General features: G+C 41.6%; 1 protein-coding gene across 8 annotated transcripts in view; it reads left to right on the top strand.

Annotated features, from left to right (window-relative positions):
• Positions 1-19,282, top strand: part of LOC134082415 (protein NLRC5-like) — an 86,098-nt gene that overhangs the window by 40,350 nt on the left and 26,466 nt on the right. For all 8 annotated transcript variants that reach the window (XM_062538134.1, XM_062538154.1, XM_062538163.1 and 5 more), the window contains 7 exons: positions 1,808-2,145; positions 8,916-10,698; positions 11,202-11,372; positions 17,142-17,315; positions 17,598-17,768; positions 18,038-18,208; positions 18,470-18,640. In XM_062538134.1, coding sequence (XP_062394118.1) covers positions 1,808-2,145; positions 8,916-10,698; positions 11,202-11,372; positions 17,142-17,315; positions 17,598-17,768; positions 18,038-18,208; positions 18,470-18,640 — 2,979 coding nt within the window. The remainder of the gene's footprint in view (positions 1-1,807; positions 2,146-8,915; positions 10,699-11,201; positions 11,373-17,141; positions 17,316-17,597; positions 17,769-18,037; positions 18,209-18,469; positions 18,641-19,282) is intronic.

Genomic DNA, 19,282 nt, shown 5'->3' with positions numbered 1-19,282 from the left:
GCCTCCAAGGTCATCGGCTGAGAAAAAACCCATTACTCCAAAAGGGGTGCTCCAAAGTCAGACTGAACTTTGCCCATGCACATTTAAAAGCTAAAAATGAGTTTTGGAAAACTGTCCTTTGGTCTGATGACATTAAACTGGAGCTGTTTGGGCACATGGATGTTGCCTATGTTTGGCGAAAAAAGGGAAGGCCTACAACCATAAAAATACAGTTCCCACAGTGAAGCATGGTGGTAGGAGCATCATGTTATGGGGCTGTTTTGCTGTCTCAGGCACAGGGAGCCTTGTTTGGGTGCATGGGATCATGAAAAAGAAAGATTATGTTGACCTTTTGAGGGATAACATCAAGACGCCTGCTCTTAGTCTAGGCTTAGGTCACCACCAGGTCCTTCAGCATGATAATAACCCAAAGCATAGTGAAAAGTGGTCTAAAACGCCCTAAAGGATACTAAAATCAAGGTGCTGGAATAGCCTACACAGAGACCAGACCTCAACCCCATTGAGAATCTGTGGCACGTGCTTAAAGCAAGAGTCCATACAAGAAAACCATGCAGTTTGGACGAGCTGGAGCTAAAGAGTGCCTAAGAGATATGTGCCAACATAGTAAAAGACTATTCAAAGAGGTTGTTGTCAGTTGAAGCAAAGAAAGGCTACACTAATGACTATTAATGGTCTGGGGGCTAATAATTTTGAACATGTCAATTTTTGCTTTTCTTGTCACAAATCAGAGCATGAGTAAACAATGATCATCAAACTTTGTGGGCATACTGTCTTTGCGCTTCTGTAATCATATAAAATAGGCACATTCTTGGAAATGGTCATTTTCATGTATAAACAAAGGATTATGTCTGAATTCATAAGGGGGGGTAATAATTTTGGGCTTAACTGTATGTCATCCAGGTACAGTAACAGCGCGTGGAAACTTTGATCGCCAAATATGCGCTCCATAAGTCGTTGGAATGTTCCTGGCGCGTTACATAACTCGAAAGGCATTCTATTGAACTCGAAAAGCCCGAAAGGTTTACAAAAGGCAGTCTTCTCTTTGTCTTTTTCACTCACTGGGACTTGATTGTAACCGTTAGCTAAGTCCAAAGTGCTAAACAAGGTGGCTCCACTCAAGGCATCCAAGGACTCCTCTGTCCTGGGTAGTGGGATTGCATCCTTGTGTGTTTTGGAATTAAGCTGGCGATAATCCACGCAAAGTCGAACTGAGCCATCTTTCTTTGTCACCACCACAATCGGTGAGGCATAAGGACTACAGCTGGGCCGGACTATGTTCTAGTCTAACAGGTCTTGGACATGCTTCTTGACTAAATCATACTGCGAGGGTGGGAGGCGGCGGTACCGTTGTCGCACAGGGGCGTCATCAAGCAGGGGGATGGTATGCTGGACAAGGGTGGCGTATCCCAGGTTGCCGTCAACCTGACTAAATGTGCCACGGTATTTTTCCAGCAAAGCTTGAGCGTCCCGCTGTTCTTTGTCTGACAGGGTGGGCCAGTCCAGTTGGGACACCCTCCAGTTGGGACACCCTCATTGGCCTCAGCATTGGAATGCCTGGGAATGTTTTTACTGTTGTGTTGACTTGACAGGAACTTGGCTTCCACAATTACAGATTTTCAGTTATTGTGTGAAAGGTCAATACGTTTGACAGACTCTGCTATGCTGGAAAAGAGATGCATGGCACTCTGGATCAGCGTGTCTATTGGGCAGTCAGCACACACACACACACACACACACACACACACACACACACAATCACGATCACACAGAGATTATAATTTAATTATCTTAACTATTGTCTCTGCAGTGAGCTGAGTGCTGATCTGACCCAGGACCAGTCCACGTGTGGAGTGTGTGAGCAGGTCCTGAGGGACCCAGTCATCACCACCTGTGGACACAGTTTCTGCAGGCAGTGCATCAGCAACTACTGGGAGCAGCCTGGACTATCAGGAGACCAAGCCTGTCCCCAGTGTGGAAAGACATGCAGAACCCAACCTCCTCTACAGCTTCCTCTGGATGAACACACAAATATGAACACACAGGATGAACACACAGATATGAACACACAGGTTGAACACACAGGCTTGATCAACGGCAGAAGACACCTGCACACTGAAAATGCACCAGGCAGAAAGAGGGAACTAGGTGAGTTTAAATAGGACTTTTATTTTCTGATGAACAATGTTAACCGTCATCCTGACAGTTACAAATTAAACAATGCACAGTATTTCTTGATTTCTGCTTATCAAAACTCATATCAATACTTCTCCCCATAACGTATCTGCTAACTAGTTGCTTTTCAGCTAAATCTACTTTAATTTCTTTAATTTAATTTAATTTAATTTGATAGAGAGAGATAGTGACTAGACAGACAGACTGGTATGGGCCAATGTTGCCTTTCTCTCTCACTTGCTGTTACGCATTGCCTGGCTGCAGCAGTGATATCACAGAGGGGAAAAAAATGATTTGTATTTAACTTAAGGCATCTGCATGTAACTGGAAAACAAATCACAGCTGTTATTTCACAAAAAAATAATAAAAAAAATGGGGTAACACTTTACATTACAGATCAGTAATAAGTTGATAATGTTATGGTAATATATATGCAATTTCATGGTAATAATATTTTTAAACCACATATTACAAATAATGAATGTGTAATTTCTAGACCATTACTGTGTAATTACCATACAACAACAATGCGAGTAACTTGGGTAAAATAAAATGGTAATAACTGCTGTACATATGTACTTACCAAAGCAATAAATATTTAGGAATTACTTATTGTGACATATTATTTCTGTAATTATACCAACCTGATGGTGCTATGAAGGACTAAATGACATAGTAACTTTTAAGTGTTATGGCACAACTACACAATGGTCAAAGTTTTTGTGGTAATTAGTTTGATGGTAAAATGTGACCTGTTATTATGATGAAATAAATAAGGTCATTTCACATTAACTGTATGGTATCAGGGCTGTAAAATGCAGTTTTGTCTTTTCGAAAGGATTTCAACAACTCCCCACTGTACAGAAAAGACAAAACAGTATTTTACAGCCCTGATACCATATAGTTATTGTGAAATTACCTAATTTATTTCATCATAACAACAGATAACAGGTCACATATTATGTCACAGTAGGGCAATTCCATATCAGTTGGAACAGGTCCGACACCTAACCCTAACCCAAACCCTAAACCTAACCTTAACCCTATCCTAACCCAGCACAGCGTGAGTGTCATTGAGCTCAGCCAATCAGAGGGCGGCATAGCGCGTCATAGGGCGGGACTTGGCGTGGCCATAGTAGGATTCGTAAATTTGCAGCCCGCAAGCTAGCGAACAAAGTCACCATGCTTAGCTAATGACAAACAGTCCACTGATTGAACAAATACCATAGATCTCTGCGCTTATCCTCTTTGGATTGAATGAGTTACGTCGCCCCATAAAAGCTGAGGTAAAATGTTACCTTTTTTACCTCATAAACTCAAAACGGAATGTAACAGATGAGACTATGGCAATGTAGCCTACCTATGTTTACTTCGGTAGCTGATCAATAGTTATGGTTATAGTTGTAGTTATGGTTATAGTTATTTAGCAGATGCTATAATATAGCTAGTCTCCTTAGGCTTTCTCAGTAAGTAAACAAAAGAGCCATGTGGCCAGTGAAATCGGGCGTGTTCTTACAGACCAAAAAATCCCACCGGTGGGATGGCCGACCACCAAGGGTTAAGAGGCATTATCTCGTATTCGCAGTGGCTTTGGTGGATGATTTTACTGTTGCTGGAGAGAGGAACATCTACTGATTCAAAAACAATTGTCGTCTAATTGGTAGGGGTGGGAATTGGCAAAAAAATTACTATTCGATATTATTACAATTATCACTAGGCTACTCATTACCACCCCTAGAGGCAAAATAAACTTCCCACATGAAATAAATGAAAGCCCTCCCTTAGGGATGGGCATTCGATTAAATTTTCTTAGTCGATCGTCGGGAGAATTAACGATCAACTATCGATTAATCATTAATATTTTTATATTAAAATGAATTATTTATTAAATTTAAAATGCAATGAAAATACAAAACCACAACGTGTTTGTTGCGTAGTGTGAGTCTTGAAGCAATGAAATCAATGTCACTGTGTGGCAACAATGAAACATTTTACCAGGCAGGGGCAATATTTGAAGCCATTCTCGGTTACCTGCGAGTTTATGTTTTGATTGCGCTCAGTTTCAACCTAGCATCAACTCGAATTTAGCGTGGAGATTTATTGAAACCAGCATATCGCATTCCGTCACGACAGCCGAGGCTACTATCACCAGACTGGTGTCTCACTACAGCTGCTTCTTCTCTTCGTAGTGAGATTCTACCCGTTTGGTAGGCTAAATAACATTAGCCTACAGCAGGGCTATTCAACTTCAGTACCAAGAGGGCCGGATGGAAAAATCACTGGGTTTTCAGGGGCCGCATAAAATAAGACGCCGCAAAATAATTGTATCCAACAGTATTTGATAAAATCAGAGTAAAATTCAGTTCAATTCAATTGAATTTTATACACTGGCATAGAAACTAAGAACATAGCCTATCATCCATATCCATAAAAAAATCTTCTCAGACAGGTGATAGGCTGCGACACAAACTATAGAAGTATTTGAAAACACCCAGGCTAACCATAGTATTTCATACCTGATGTCTGATAGCTGCCATATCATGCATCAGTGGGAAAAATTGCAGTGTTGATTTAACTAGCCTACTTCAAGATAAGAGTTCAAGATAGAGTTACAATTGATCAAGAACTTCTACTCAATAGTCACATAAAGCAGATCACAAAAACCTCATTTTTCCATTTAAGGAACATTTCAAAGATAAGGAAGTCCTTATCCTTACCAGACGCTGAAAAATTAATCCACGCTTTTGTCACTTCCAGGCTAGACTATTGTAATGCGCTATACGCCGGCTACAATAATACCTGTCTAAAAAGCCTACAGCTTATACAAAACGCAGCTGCTCGCACACTCACTAGGACCAAAAAATATGAACATATTTCCCCCATCCTAGCATCTCTACATTGGTTACCTGTTAAAAGTCGCATTGACTTCAAAATTCTACTTCTCACATACAAAGCCATAAATGGAAGAGCACCCGAATATATTAAAGATCTTCTAGTCCCATATAATCCACCTAGACCCTTACGATCACAAAATACTGGACTTCTTGTAATTCCAAGAATTTCAAAAACTACAGTAGGAGGCAGAGCCTTTTGTTACCGCGCACCCCTCCTCTGGAATAATCTTCCTCCCTCAATTCGATTAGCAGACACCCTCCCTATTTTTAAGTCTAGACTTAAAACATATCTCTTTAGTGCTTCCTATAGTTAGGTATGGTGCAGTGTGGAACTTCAACCACCTCAGGGTCTTACTGGAACGGACCACCTCTGCTGTGGGCTTGTGTGACTGGTGCCCCAGTCATGCATCCCATGGTGGCTACTGACCACACCTGATCTGGTGCTGACCACCCTCCACCATGCCTTAGTTATGCTGCTTTAGCATTGCGCTGTCATGGACTTCTTATGTGGCATGCCGTACAACTCCTCTTCTCCCCTCTCCCTCTGTCTCTCTCAACTCTCCCTCTTTCCTTCTCTCCCTGTCCTGTCCTCTATAGTGTAGCTTGGGGGGGAGGGTCCCGCGTGCTGTCTGTTGCGCGTGCGGGCATTTGTTCATTCACTGCGCATGCGGGCTTTTGTCCATTTGCGCCGTTTCGGTCATGGGCCTTCCCCGGGTGGGCTTGCGCATCGTGTCTGGGCTGCGCGCCTGGGTGGTGTGGCTGGGTGCTCTGGGCCGGTCGGGGTCCGTTCGCGGGTGGCGTTGCTCGTCCGCGGGGGGCCTCCCGTCGCCGTCTGTAGATGGGGGGGGGGGGGGGGGTTCGTGTCGGCTCCATTCGCCAGTGGCTCTGCGTGGGCGTATATTGGCGGTCTGGCTGGGGCATGCAGTCTGATCAGATGTGCACGGCTGTGCATTTAGTGGGATGGGGGGGACGGGGGAGGTGGGAATGCTGGGAGTGGATGGCGGAGGGGAGGGCTGTTGCGGCATTGTATTTGGATTGGGCTCGCGGTCCGGGCCTTCTTGGGGTGGTGTTTCTAGAGTGGAAGTCCAATGGTTTTAACGATTTTAATTACATTACACCAATGTCCAATGATTTTAACGTTTTTAATTACACTACATCGCCTCCCTACGCCTCCCGACCCTGTCAACAGGATGACAGGATGACACGTCCAAAGACATGAAGCATTCTGGACTTTTGCTCTGGGGGCGCTGCTTCCGGGGGGCCTGGGCGGCGGGGCGGATCAGACTGTGTGTCCTGGTCGGGCCGTGGTGTGTGTTCGCGTGGTGTTGTGGTTGGGGTGGGGCTGGCGCGGGCCCCGTTCTCTCTGCTCGCGGATGGTGGTGGGGGGTGTCTGCGGATGGGTGGCGCCGCCTGTGGGCGGACTCTGGCTGGCCATGCTCAGCCATGCTGCTCCGACGCGCGGTTCAGAGGTGGTGTGTGGGTTCGCCTGGGGGGGGGGGGGGGCATTGTGGGTGGGTGGATGTTGCGTGCGTGGTGGGTGGGTGGATGTTTGCATGCGTGGTGGACGATGTGCGGGATGCCTCTTCGGGTTTAACTGGGTAACCTATTCCTACGCACCTGTCCCCACAAAAGAGGTGTGTAAAAGCGTTTTGTAAACCCTCTATAGTATAACCATTTATATCACCATTGATATACTTATTAATACTTAATATGACTTACAGTAATACTAACACACTCTATTTCTCTTCCCTTTCCCCTATACCTCACCTGTGAGGTAAACCATTACCAGCCATCAACCATCTCTGTGCCTGTCCCTCATCACACCTGAAGTCACATCCCTCTGACTGCCCTACCATCGCCATTGCCTTCGCCATCCCTATGACTGCCCTAACATCGCCTGCTGTGGTTCCCTGCCCGAATCTTTGGCCCTCGGATCCCAGCGACCCATCACCTTCAGAAATAACTAATGGATTACTAATGGACAATTTATTCCCTACACTGGACTATTTGAACTTTCATTGTCATTGTAACTTTCAAACTACAAATGACTGTACTGTAACTGACCCAAGGCAGATGGGTTGGGCCCTTGAGTCGTGGGTCTGTCTGAGGTTTCTTCCTATATGTATCTCCAATTCTAGGGAGTTTTTCCTTGCCCCTGTTACTCATGGGCTCTCTTTGAATGTCTAACACTCTGTAAAGCGCCTTGAGACATGTGTAATGTATTGGCGCTCTATAAGCGACATTAAATTGAAATTGAAAAAATAATTAGGCTCATAAGTGTTTCAAACACACACAGCCTACAGCGCCAATCTCTCAAATATACAAGCATTGAATTTAAAGAAAAAGTAATGCCAGCTCTGCCTCTGTTTATCTATTTCACGATTTCTTACCGCCAAAGATTCTAAACTTCGAGCCTGCGCAAATCACAAACAATAACATTCCCACGAGTTGAGTGAAGATGGCTCTGTCTAAAGAAACGTCTAATTGACAACGAGAATCGTTCATTTTACCCTCTGCAACAAGTACAAGACTTTCATGTTTATTGTGCAACGAATCCATCGCTGTAAAGAAGGAATATAAAGTCAAGAGGCAATTCTCTACAAACCACAGCTCCTTCACTAACTTTCCCGAGGGCTCGGAGGAACGGAGACCGGGTATGATTGTAACATTTTTGATTTGCGCACGCTCGAGGTTTAGAATCTTTGGCGGTAAGAAATCGTAATTTAATCAACATTTAATGATAACATTTAAAACTAGTTACACATTTGGAAATGTCCGTTTGTGTAGTGATGTGCTATGAAGAATTAGTCTGGCCAATAGGGGCGGGCCGACAGTGCGCTACTCGCCAATCATATGATCTATGCACACCCGTCAAAGCGAGTTCATTCTCATGACGAGACACGCGGGCCACAGGAAATTTGAAGCGGGCCACATCTGGCCCGCGGGCCGCTAGTTGAATAGGCCTGGCCTACAGGATGCACCGCTATATTTATGCAAGTGGTAGGCCAGTTTGAGTGTGGCGGTGTTGTACTTTGCTTTGGACAAAGGCGTCTGCTAAATAGCATAACAATACACGTTGTTGTAGTGCTTGCAGCGAACTAAGTCACTTTTCAAATTAAAATGGTCCCATGCCACACTTCACCGTGACCCCTTCATGATTGGCTAACTGAGAATGGCGTCTAACATTTCCTCCGGCTGGTAAAATGTTTAGTTGTTGCCACGCAGTGAAATTAATATCATTGTTTCAAGACTCTCACGACGCAACGCAACGTACAATAGTTTAATCGATTACAAATGTATGTTATCGACGAAATTCTTAATGATCAATCCTCGATCGTCGATTAATTATGCCCATCCCTACCCTCCCTCCAAGATAACCCTCAGCAACAGCCAATCAAAGAAAGGAAAGCCTCACCAAAAATGAATGACATAAATGAGGTGGTTTTACAATAAATGGGCAAACAGTGGTTAAATAGAGCTCATGAGGACAAATAATGAAAATAAAACAATACATTTTGAGCTGAGTCCATAGCAAATTTGATAAGTAACAGTTCAATTAAAATAACTACCTGGAATTCCGTAGTCTGTTCTTGTAAACTAGCCAGGCAGGCCCAAATCGCTGCTGAGGTCTATCATCAACAACAGATGACCATTACACAGCCATCTCTTTCAATATGCACAATAGTAAAACACTTTTATTAACAGTGATCATATTTTCTTTATTGACTGTACAGATAAGGGCCTGAACAGACTTATAAAGGAGCAGAAAGTATTTGAGGTTTTTTTTCCCATTTATTAGTACTTGTGAATATAGGCCAATATAATTGTTATTACTGTATTTTAAAACAGATGGGGATCTGAAGAGAGTTATTGAGAATCATAAAGCCAGTTTGAAGAGGAGGTTTGAGAATATATCTGAAGGCATCAGCAAATCAGGAGCTGAGATACTCCTCAATAAGATCTACACAGAGCTCTATATCACAGAGGGAGAGAGTAAAGGGGTGAATAAGGAACATGAGGTTTGGCAGGTAGAGTCCGCTTTCAGATCACAAACCACAGTAGACAAACCAATCAACTGCAATGACATCTTCAAGACCTTACCTGGACAGAAGAAACAAATCAGAACTGTGATGACCAAAGGTGTTGCTGGCATTGGAAAAACAGTCTCAGTGCAAAAATTCATTCTTGATTGGACAGATGGTATAGCCAATCAGGATATAGATTTTATGTTTCCGCTTTCTTTCCGTGAGCTGAATTTGGTCAGGGATGATCAGTACAGTCTTCACAGGCTCCTGATTGAGTTACACCCTGAGCTCAAGGAGCTGAATGACGGTAAAGAATATAAAGACTGTCAGGTCATTTTCATCTTTGATGGTTTGGATGAGAGTCGGTCATCTTTTGATTTCCAACAGAAAGGGATGACTGATTTGAACCAAACATCATTAGTTGATCTTCTGATGACAAGCCTCATTCAAGGAACTCTGATTCCCTCTGCACTCATCTGGATAACCTCACGACCAGCAGCAGCCAGTCAGATTCCTCTTCATTACATTGACCAGGTAACAGAAGTACGAGGCTTCAATGACCCACAGAAGGAGGAGTACTTCAGAAAGAGAATCAGCGATGAAGGTCAGGCCAACAGAGTTATCACACACATTAAGGCATCCAGGAGTCTCTACATTATGTGCCACATTCCAGTGTTCTGTTGGATTGCAGCCACTGTGCTGCAGCAGATGCTGGACAAGAACCAAGATGTGCCCAAGACGCTGTCTGAGATGTTCATAAACTTCTTGCTCATCCAGACTGCCAGAAAGAGTCAGAAGTATGAAGGACGATGTGAGGAAGATAACAAGGTGATCCTGGAATCACAGAACAGTACCATACTGAAACTAGCAGAATTGGCTTACAAGAATCTGCTTAAAGGGAATCTCATGTTTTATGAAGAAGACCTGAACGAGTGTGGCATTGATGTCAGTGAAGCATCAGTGTACTCTGGTATATGCACTGAGATCTTCAAGGAAGAGACTGTGTTTCACCAGGAGAAGATCTATAGCTTTGTTCATCTGAGCATTCAGGAGTTTCTGGCCGCACTTCATGTCTTTCTTTCTTTTAAGAGTATGAATGAAAAACTGAGTGCACCTGAAATTTCTGTGAAGAAAGAACAGTTACCTCTAGAGGAGTTGCTGGAGAAAGCTGCAAATAAAGCTTTGCAGAGCAAAAATGGACACCTGGATCTTTTCCTCCGTTTCCTCATGGGTATATCAATAGAGAGAAATCAGATACTGTTGCAAGGACTACTCAAACATCCACTCAACAGCTCAGAGAGCATCAGGAAAACATGCAAGTACATTAAGGAGCTAAACAGAGAAGATCTCTCCCCTGAGAGATGCATCAACCTTTTCCACTGCTTGTTTGAAATGGATGACCATTCTATGCATAAAGACATCCAGGAGTACCTAAAATCTCCCAAGGATTTTAAAGGCCATTTGTCTCCTGCTCATTGTTCAGCACTGGCCCAAATGCTACTGATGTCTGATGAGGTGATGGATGAGGTTTACTTGAAAGAGTACAACACATCTGATGAGGGGCGCAGGAGATTGATTCCAGCTGTGAAGTGTTGCAGAAAGGCACGGTGAGTTATTTTCAAACATGTGTCCCTCTTGATTCTTATTTCATGATTATTGCTTTTGTTGTGCCAATTTCGCAGACAAGTGAAATTAATAAACATTTACTTTGGAATGACGTAGGCTAAACAAAGTAGTTGTTTTCCTTCTGAAACCTATTGCGGTGTCCAGAGCTTAGGTGTGTTCTAGAAAGCAATAACTTTTTTTTTTACATGCACAACTTGCCTGTTGCAGCAGGTCTCATTTGTAAGACACATTTCTGATTTCTGTGTCATTTGCAGTTTATGGTTGTACCCCTGGACACATGAAAAGTAGAGTGCATGGCGATTAATGAATTTAATATAAGAAATCTATTGAATGTACGATACGAATAAGCTTTGTGTTGCCCTTTCCACCCGATACGATATGGCCCATTGTACTGTATTGGCTAAAGTGTCAGCAACAAATATTTCTACTCTGGGAGGTTGGATTTGTCTCTCTGTTCATCTACCCATTCATATTATTTGTGCAGACTTGCTGACTGTAAACTTAATAATACGTCCCTCGAGACCTTGGCCTTGGTTCTACAGTCATCAAATTTCCTGACAGAACTGGACCTCAGTAAAAATGACCTGAAAGATTCAGGACTTCAGCTTCTTTCTGCAGGATTGTGCAGTCCTAAATGCAAACTACAGGTTTTGAGGTTTGTAAAATACTGGTCTAAATACCTAGACATGATTTTACAATGTGGGCTCTTGGCTATACGAAAATACTACATGTAGTGCTTGACTTGTAAAAAATTACTTTATTTGAGTTTGAGTTTATTTGAGATTTAACTGAGGATCTTGTTAGAATTCATATTCAGTATTTGTTTGATATTTTGCAACTCAATCATTTGAGGCATTGCAACTTGTATGTATGTCTACTAGAATGCATCAAGTGCCCCTCTTTCTCAACAACTCTTCTATGGTGGATAATATTATGCCGTTTGATGAATAAACACTAAATATGAAATTTGGTTAAGATTGATAATGAACAAGGGGTATCACAATGCACCTTTATTTCTTATTTTGTGGCCGATTTTGGTTCCCATAATCTTCTTTACACTAGATTTAAACGTAATGTCAATTAATGACATATCTAGCTTCTGTTTACAAAAACATAACAGCTGCATGTATTTTGAATGTTGAACATTTACATTTGTTGGTGAACATTGTACAATTTCCCTAGCACATAACATGATGCATATGCCTCATGTTGTGTGCTAGGGAAAATGTTAAAATTCTGAGTAACAATGACCTGAAAGATGCTGGAGTTCAACATCTTTCTGCAGGAATGCAGTCTAAACTGCAGACTGAAGACTTTGAGGTTGGAGTGATATATTTAAATTTTTTGACAATGCCATTGTACTGCTGCCTTAGTATTATATATAAAACTATAACCTGTCATCATACCCTTTTGAAATAATTAATTGCATTTTGTCCTACAGCCTGAAATCAAAACCCATTTTAAAAATATATATTTTTCCAGTTTTATTTACAAATTTTCAAAATAATGAAAAAAAAAACAGTTCTGAAAGAGAATTTAAAAAAATTGGAAAAGTCATCATACCCCTATCCTGACCAATTGCCCAGTCCCCGCTGAAGAGAAACATCCCCATAACATAATCATGCCCCCACCATGCTTCACAGTAGGTATGGTGTGTTTTGGGTGGTGTACTGTGTTTGGTTTTCGCCAAACATAGCGCTCGGAGTGCAGTGCAAAAACACATCTGGAATATCTGCTACCATGTGGAAAAAGGTTTTATGGTCAGATGAGACTGAATTGAATTGACAAGATTGAACTTTTTGGAGACTAAGATTGAACTTTTTGGACTGAACTCCAGGCACTAACCAAACACAGTACACCACGTAAAACACACCTACTGTGAAGCATGGTGGGGAAACATTATGTTGTGGGGATGCTTCTTTTCAGCGGGGACTAGGCAATTGGTCAGGATGGAAGGGAAAATGGATGCTGCCAAGTACACCCAAATTCTTGAGGAAAACCTGCGTCCCTCTGCTAGACAGCTGAAGATGGGCAGGTAATTCGCCTTCCAACACGACAATGATCCTAAACATACTGCCAAAAGAACAAAGCAGTGGCTCAAGGATAGGATGTTGAATGTCCTTGAGTGGCAAAGTCAGAGCCCTGACTTAAATCCTATAGAAAATTTGTGGATTGACTTGAAGAGAGCAGTCCATTGCCATTCCCTACAGAATTTAACTGAATTTTAACAATTCTGCACGGCAAATAAAAGGTGTGCAAAGCTGTAAATGAGTAAATTATATATATATATATATATATATAAAAAAAAGGGCTTTGATTGTAGGCCGTAAGACAAAAAAGTAACTATTTCAAAAGGGTATGATGACTTTCTATAGGCACAGTATACAGATGGTACGGGTTGAGAATGCTCCTTTCTTTCCCGCACATCGGGAATCCCAAAGGTTCGGGACTTTGTAATTAAAACTGCAACCGCAAGGGGGCAACATAAGACCGCCCTAATAACATGAAGGTTCGGCTCCTGCCGGAAAACACGGAAAAACCCAAAGACACCGCGCTGGTGACAAGTGGAGAAAAGAGACATGACGCTCGGCATGTCAGATTGCAGTTGCAGAGTTTTCGAATGTTTTACAGCCTACCTCACAGCTCTCTCACGCGACGTAGCCTATAACTCAGTCAGTCCAGCAGAGATGCCAGAGCAACGTTTTGGTCAATGGAGAGGGAGAGAAATGCTCCGCATATCCGTCTCATTTAATCATTAAAATGAAGGCGATGACTGGCGAAATTAATCAAACGACGTTTCAAGAAACCATTGTTGAAATTAATAGAAATTATCTTAGAAAATCGCCTATAGGCCTATCAGAAGGAAATAGCCTTCAATTCACGAAAGACTCGATAGATTAATTCATTAATTCATTACGGTTACAAGACCGCATTTCCGTGAATAGGCTATTATTGTCAAGGCGAAGACGAAAGAGATGGACAAGATGGACATTTAGGCAACATTTACATGCTAGGAATACTTAGAAATGTGTATAGGCTATTTTAAAACGGAGGCATGTTCATTTTAACCGGCGACGTGGGTAGCCTACATGTAGCCTACCCAGCACAGATTTGTATCACAGATTTTGTCCCCACCACTTTTGACAACTGAAAATAAAATGTATTTAACAGAAATATCTTTAATACATGCCTATGCTTGTCACTTTACTTATAACCCTAGGCTACATGCATGGAGAAGATCGCGCATTTTGTAACATTGTAACAATGGATGGTCAGATATGCGATAGGGCAGTGAGTATTCATTGTAACCATCGACTAGTAGGCCTAGCTCCGCAAAATAAGTTTCTAGCAACTTATGTATCGTATGCATGTTCATGTTGATTCAGAGATAGACATAGACTACCGTAGGCTGCTGTGCGTAAAGCTATATGACAGCATTTTATCATGTGGTGAATTAATAACTAACGTCAGTTTAACATGTCAGAACTTTTGATCGAAGTTAATATGCATGCCGCGAATGGCGTAACTGGTTAAAGAGACCCTATGCAACTTTCTGCAGGAGACGATCGCTCGTTGTTTACATCTGGAAGTCTGAGACGAAGAACCACGCTTGCAATTTATATATTTAAATATAGCCTATACATGTATAAATATACACGCTAAAGCTGTCAGGGAAGCTCTGCAGAGAAAATGCAAGCATAAAACGAGCGAAAACGATAAACGAAACCGAAACCAGAGATGAAATCGCCAATCCTGCATAGTTCCTCTTTAAGGGCCATGCATAGTAAACCAGCGACCGGGGTTCAAACCTCACTTTACGAATCTCTCCGAAACCTATCAAGACAAAGCCATCGATTTATTAAAAAAATGAAAGATTTTCTCAGTTTTGCGATTTGTTTTATGTTTGCGATGTCTGCTGAAAGAAAAGTTAATATGTGAATTCGTGGTTCAGCGCACACTCACACATTTTTACATGTACATAGTGTCGGTGTCTGTCGGTTAAGAAGGGGGAGGGTAGCAGTCGTCCTCAATGCCGCATATAGGTAGGCTATAATGTAGTGAACTGGTTAGACGAGTGTGGGGGAGGGGGAATGATCGCACAAGACAGAATTGCTCATCATGAAATGGATCTCACAGACGGCTGTCGGTTTTCTCTCTCTCTGGGTTGGGAGCGTCGCCTGGCTGTGTCAGCAGACTGCAATACAGTCGGTCTCGAGGGGTTAAATAGCGCTCGTTACTTGAATTTTAATCTGAAGAAGACCACACAGTCGAAATGTCATTCCTTTGTGCTAAAGAAAAGAAAATCAAAAAAGAAGGATTTCAAGTGTGCGAACCTTTTTCCAATTTTTATGATTTACTCTTGTTCTGCTCCTTGACCGGGGATGTGCACAAACTTTTTTACTACACTTGAATTTTAAACCAGCTCTTCTCTTACCAGTAGCCTATATCCTACAGCCATACTTTAATAATCAGATGTTATGCTCATTTTTGTAGGCTACACCTCAACGGCAAGCACGCACGCAAATGCTGGTTTTGCACATCTACAATATAGGCTAATTGGCCAGGCTATATATATATATATATATATATATATGCTTAGGACTGTATTTTGCCTTTGTGCAACTTTAGTTGTGCTCAATCTAAATTAGGTCATATTACCAAATGGCGAACCTAGAAAATTATTTAGGATATAGAGCCGTGTCCATTACGCACTAGTTATTTTTTAGGCTATTGTTTTATTTGAGTGTTTTTGTCTACCATGGCATACCGATATTTAGCAAACACATGTACAGCCATGCATAGTAAGCCTAATCATAGCCTTGCCAAATAAGTCATCAGTCACACACCCCTAATCGCGGGGTTGACCTGTTCCTTTCACACTGAGCCCCGATGAAAACAACCTCCTTGGCGGAGATAATAATTAGGCCTATCAAATTAAAAGCACACGACAGGTATACTTCTGTGATCACGCAACACAAGAGAGCATTTAGCGATGGGACAGTTGTGAATGAGTGCTTAACACCCTGGAGTCTTAGGAATACCCCCTGGGGATTTGAAAAACTGTTCCAAACACACATCTCAATATCTGCTTTTATCATATTATAGAAACACCATTAGAAACCTTTAATCAACTCGTTTTCAAATATATAGCCTAGGCTATGTTTTAAGAGAATATGGCAATAATAATGGCACTTTGTAAAAACAATAAATTCTCATAATAACAGACACACCTAATTGTATGGCTCTATGTTCAAACACATCAAATTAGCAAGCATTTCCTCCAACGTTTCAAGCAACCTTTCAAGCAACGTTTGCTTTCTTTTTCTGTCGGTCCGCGGTTATCAGATGAAGCACGGACCTAATTTCACACCATGTCTCGCGGACCAGCAGCAGTCTCCACGTTTCGCGGCCCATAGTTTGAGAAACGCTGCATTAAAGTGTCATTAAGTTGTAGGCTATATTTTTAGTGTTTTCTTTGTGTGTTTTTCATTGTAGTGTGTGTGCATGAAAACGGAACAAAGAGCGTCCCGTATCTGTTCAATACGGAAGAAGACTTTAGCCTAACTATTACTTTTATATTTCTTATAACGAAACGTGAAGCAAAAATACGAGGACTGACCATCTCGTTTCCCCCAATACCATGGCGACAAAGACAAATAAATATGATTTGACATTTAAGCTGATTGTTGACAAATTTGCCAAACACAATTCGGGAGAAGCAGCGGACAGGAGCGCCACCACAAGCAAGCACTTCTAGCCCAAATTAACATGGCAACGTTGCCTATGACTAAAGTGTCTAAGTAGGCTAATACTACTAATATTACATTTGATTGGTAGCATGTTTGTAGCGCGCCAGTTTACCCATCCCCTACATCAAAACAGCTTAGAATCAATCAAAGAATCAGCTGTGTCGGCGTTAGGCTGTAGGCGATTTTCTATAACCATTTTCATTAATTTCAACAATGGTTTATTGAAACGTCGTTTGATTCATTTCGCCAGTCATCACCCTCATTTTAATGATTAAATGAGATTAAGGAGTCGACTATTGACGGATATGCGGTCTTCATCATTAAATGCATGTGGGTTGAAACTTTCTGCCACCTGGTGGTTGTTTGGGTACATTGCCTTAGCCTCGAAAAAAATCGGCTTGACAGCCTGCGGGATCTCTTCGGGAGTCCCGCGGGAGAAGGTGCATTCTCAACCCGTACCATCTGTATAACTGATTGTTTTATTTATTTATAGATATGTATAGATCATACTATAAAGAGAACACACAACTGGAAATAACACATTTTGAAAGAAAATTGTGTTTAGCTAAAGAGTTCCAATATGGACAGCACCTGATCTCAGGCACTGAGAAGTTTCTGTCTCTCTCCCTCTCTCTCACTCTCTCTCTCTTTCTCTCTCTCTCTCTCTCTCTCAGGCTCTGTGAGTGTGGTATCTCAAATGAAGGTTACGTTTGTCTGGTTCTGGCTCTGATGTTAAATCCCTCCTGTGTGAAAGAACTGGATGTGAGCAACAATAATCCTGGAGAATCAGCACAGAAGCTGTTATCGTCTACACTGGAGGATCCTCATCGTAAAGTTGAAACACTTCAGTATGTACTCTAAAGACAGTAAATCCTCTTGTTACAGTCCTGGTTTTACACCTACATCATTATCTTGCATGGTTGCACATGGCAAGTAGAGCGCATGGGGATACATTAATTTAATTTAAAACATTTATTGCGTCGAAGATAAAACATAAGCCTTGTGTTGCCCTTTTCGCCAGGTGTATGATGGGGCCCGTTGTTTAATTGGTTAAAGTGCCAAAAGCAAATACATTCTGCGAGATTGGATATGTCTCTCTGTTCATCTACCTGTTCATATTGTATGTGCAGACTTGCTGACTGTAAACTCAATAATACGTCCCTCGAGACCTTGGCCTTGGTTCTACAATCGCCAAACTCTCTTATAACGCTGGACCTGAGTAACAATGACCTGAACGATGCTGGAGTTCAACAGCTTTCTGCGGGATTGTGCAGTCCGAAATGCAAACTGCAGACTTTGAGGTTTGTTAAATATTGTCCTTAATACCTAGACATGATTTTCCAATGTGAGCTTTTGGCTATGCTAGAAATACTTAATCAAGTGCTTGACTGGTAAATAATTACTTTATTTGGAATGAAATGGGTATCTTGTTTCACCTCTGTGTTCTTTTTATTATTCATATTTATTACTATGTGTTATTTGATATTTTACAATCAGTCGTTTGAGGCATTACCACATGTATGTATGTCTTTGCTGCCTTCACAGTTTTCATTTTCCCATTCTCAAACAGACTTCCTGGTTGTAATCTCAGTAAGGAGTCCTGTAGAATTATAGCCAGTCTTCTACAATCACCAAACTCCCTCATAACGCTGGACCTGAGTAACAATCACCTAAAAGATGCTGGAGTTGAACATCTTTCTGCAGGAATGCACAGTCTGAACTGCAAACTGCAGACTTTGAGGTTTGTTAAATATTGTCCTTAATACCTAGACATGATTTTCCAATGTGAGCTTTTGGCTAGAAATACTTAATCAAGTGCTTGACTGGTAAATAATTACTTTATTTGGAATGAAATGGGTATCTTGTTTCACCTCTGTGTTCTTTTTATTATTCATATTTACTATGTGTTATTTAATATTTTACTATCAGTCGTTTGAGGCATTACCACATGTATGTATGTCTTTGCTGCCTTCACAGTTTTCATTTTCCCATTCTCAAACAGACTTCCTGGTTGTAATCTCAGTAAGGAGTCCTGTAGAATTATAGCCAGTCTTCTACAATCACCAAACTCCCTCATAACGCTGGACCTGAGTAACAATGACCTGAACGATGCTGGAGTTGAACATCTTTCTGCAGGAATGCACAGTCTGAACTGCAAACTGCAGACTTTGAGGTTGGAGTTACATCGTATTTGACACTGCCATTGTACAGTTGCCTTAGTATTTATGTATTGTATATTTAATAGGTTTCAAGTGTATTATACTTCACATGGAAAAGATATAAAAACAAAATGTCATCCTTAAAATCATGCCCCCAGAGTGTAGCACTGTAGCTGCATGGGTACTCCAACTATTGGCTGTAGCAACTCAAGTGAGGTAGCACCGATTATTTTATTTAGTTATTTATTTTTCGTACTGACAGTACTCTGTTACCTCGAGAAACCGAGATCTATTTGATAAACCGCTAACATTTTCCTTTAAGTTCTGCTCATAGAGATGAAAGGATTCAAAGGCAGGCCTGGTAAGCAAGAAGACAAACCAAACATCATTTTACAAGAACAACAGTGTTCACAATAGCTTCAAAGTTTATTACCGGTTTCGAACAGTAAGGCAGAACGATTGGCCTTTACATGTAACACACGTACGCACACACGCACAGACACATAAACACACATAAACACACATGCATGCATGCACGCGCACACACGCACGCAGGCACACGTGTGCATACACACACACACACAGACACAAAAAAACAAAACCACACATTCACAGAGCAGGACAACAGATTAGGTGTCCCTAAAGAACTTCCATAT

Source organism: Sardina pilchardus, chromosome 1 (genome assembly GCF_963854185.1).
Source record: "Sardina pilchardus chromosome 1, fSarPil1.1, whole genome shotgun sequence".
Classification (NCBI taxonomy): Eukaryota; Metazoa; Chordata; class Actinopteri; order Clupeiformes; family Clupeidae; genus Sardina; species Sardina pilchardus.
This window is presented reverse-complemented; position numbering and strand designations above follow the sequence as displayed.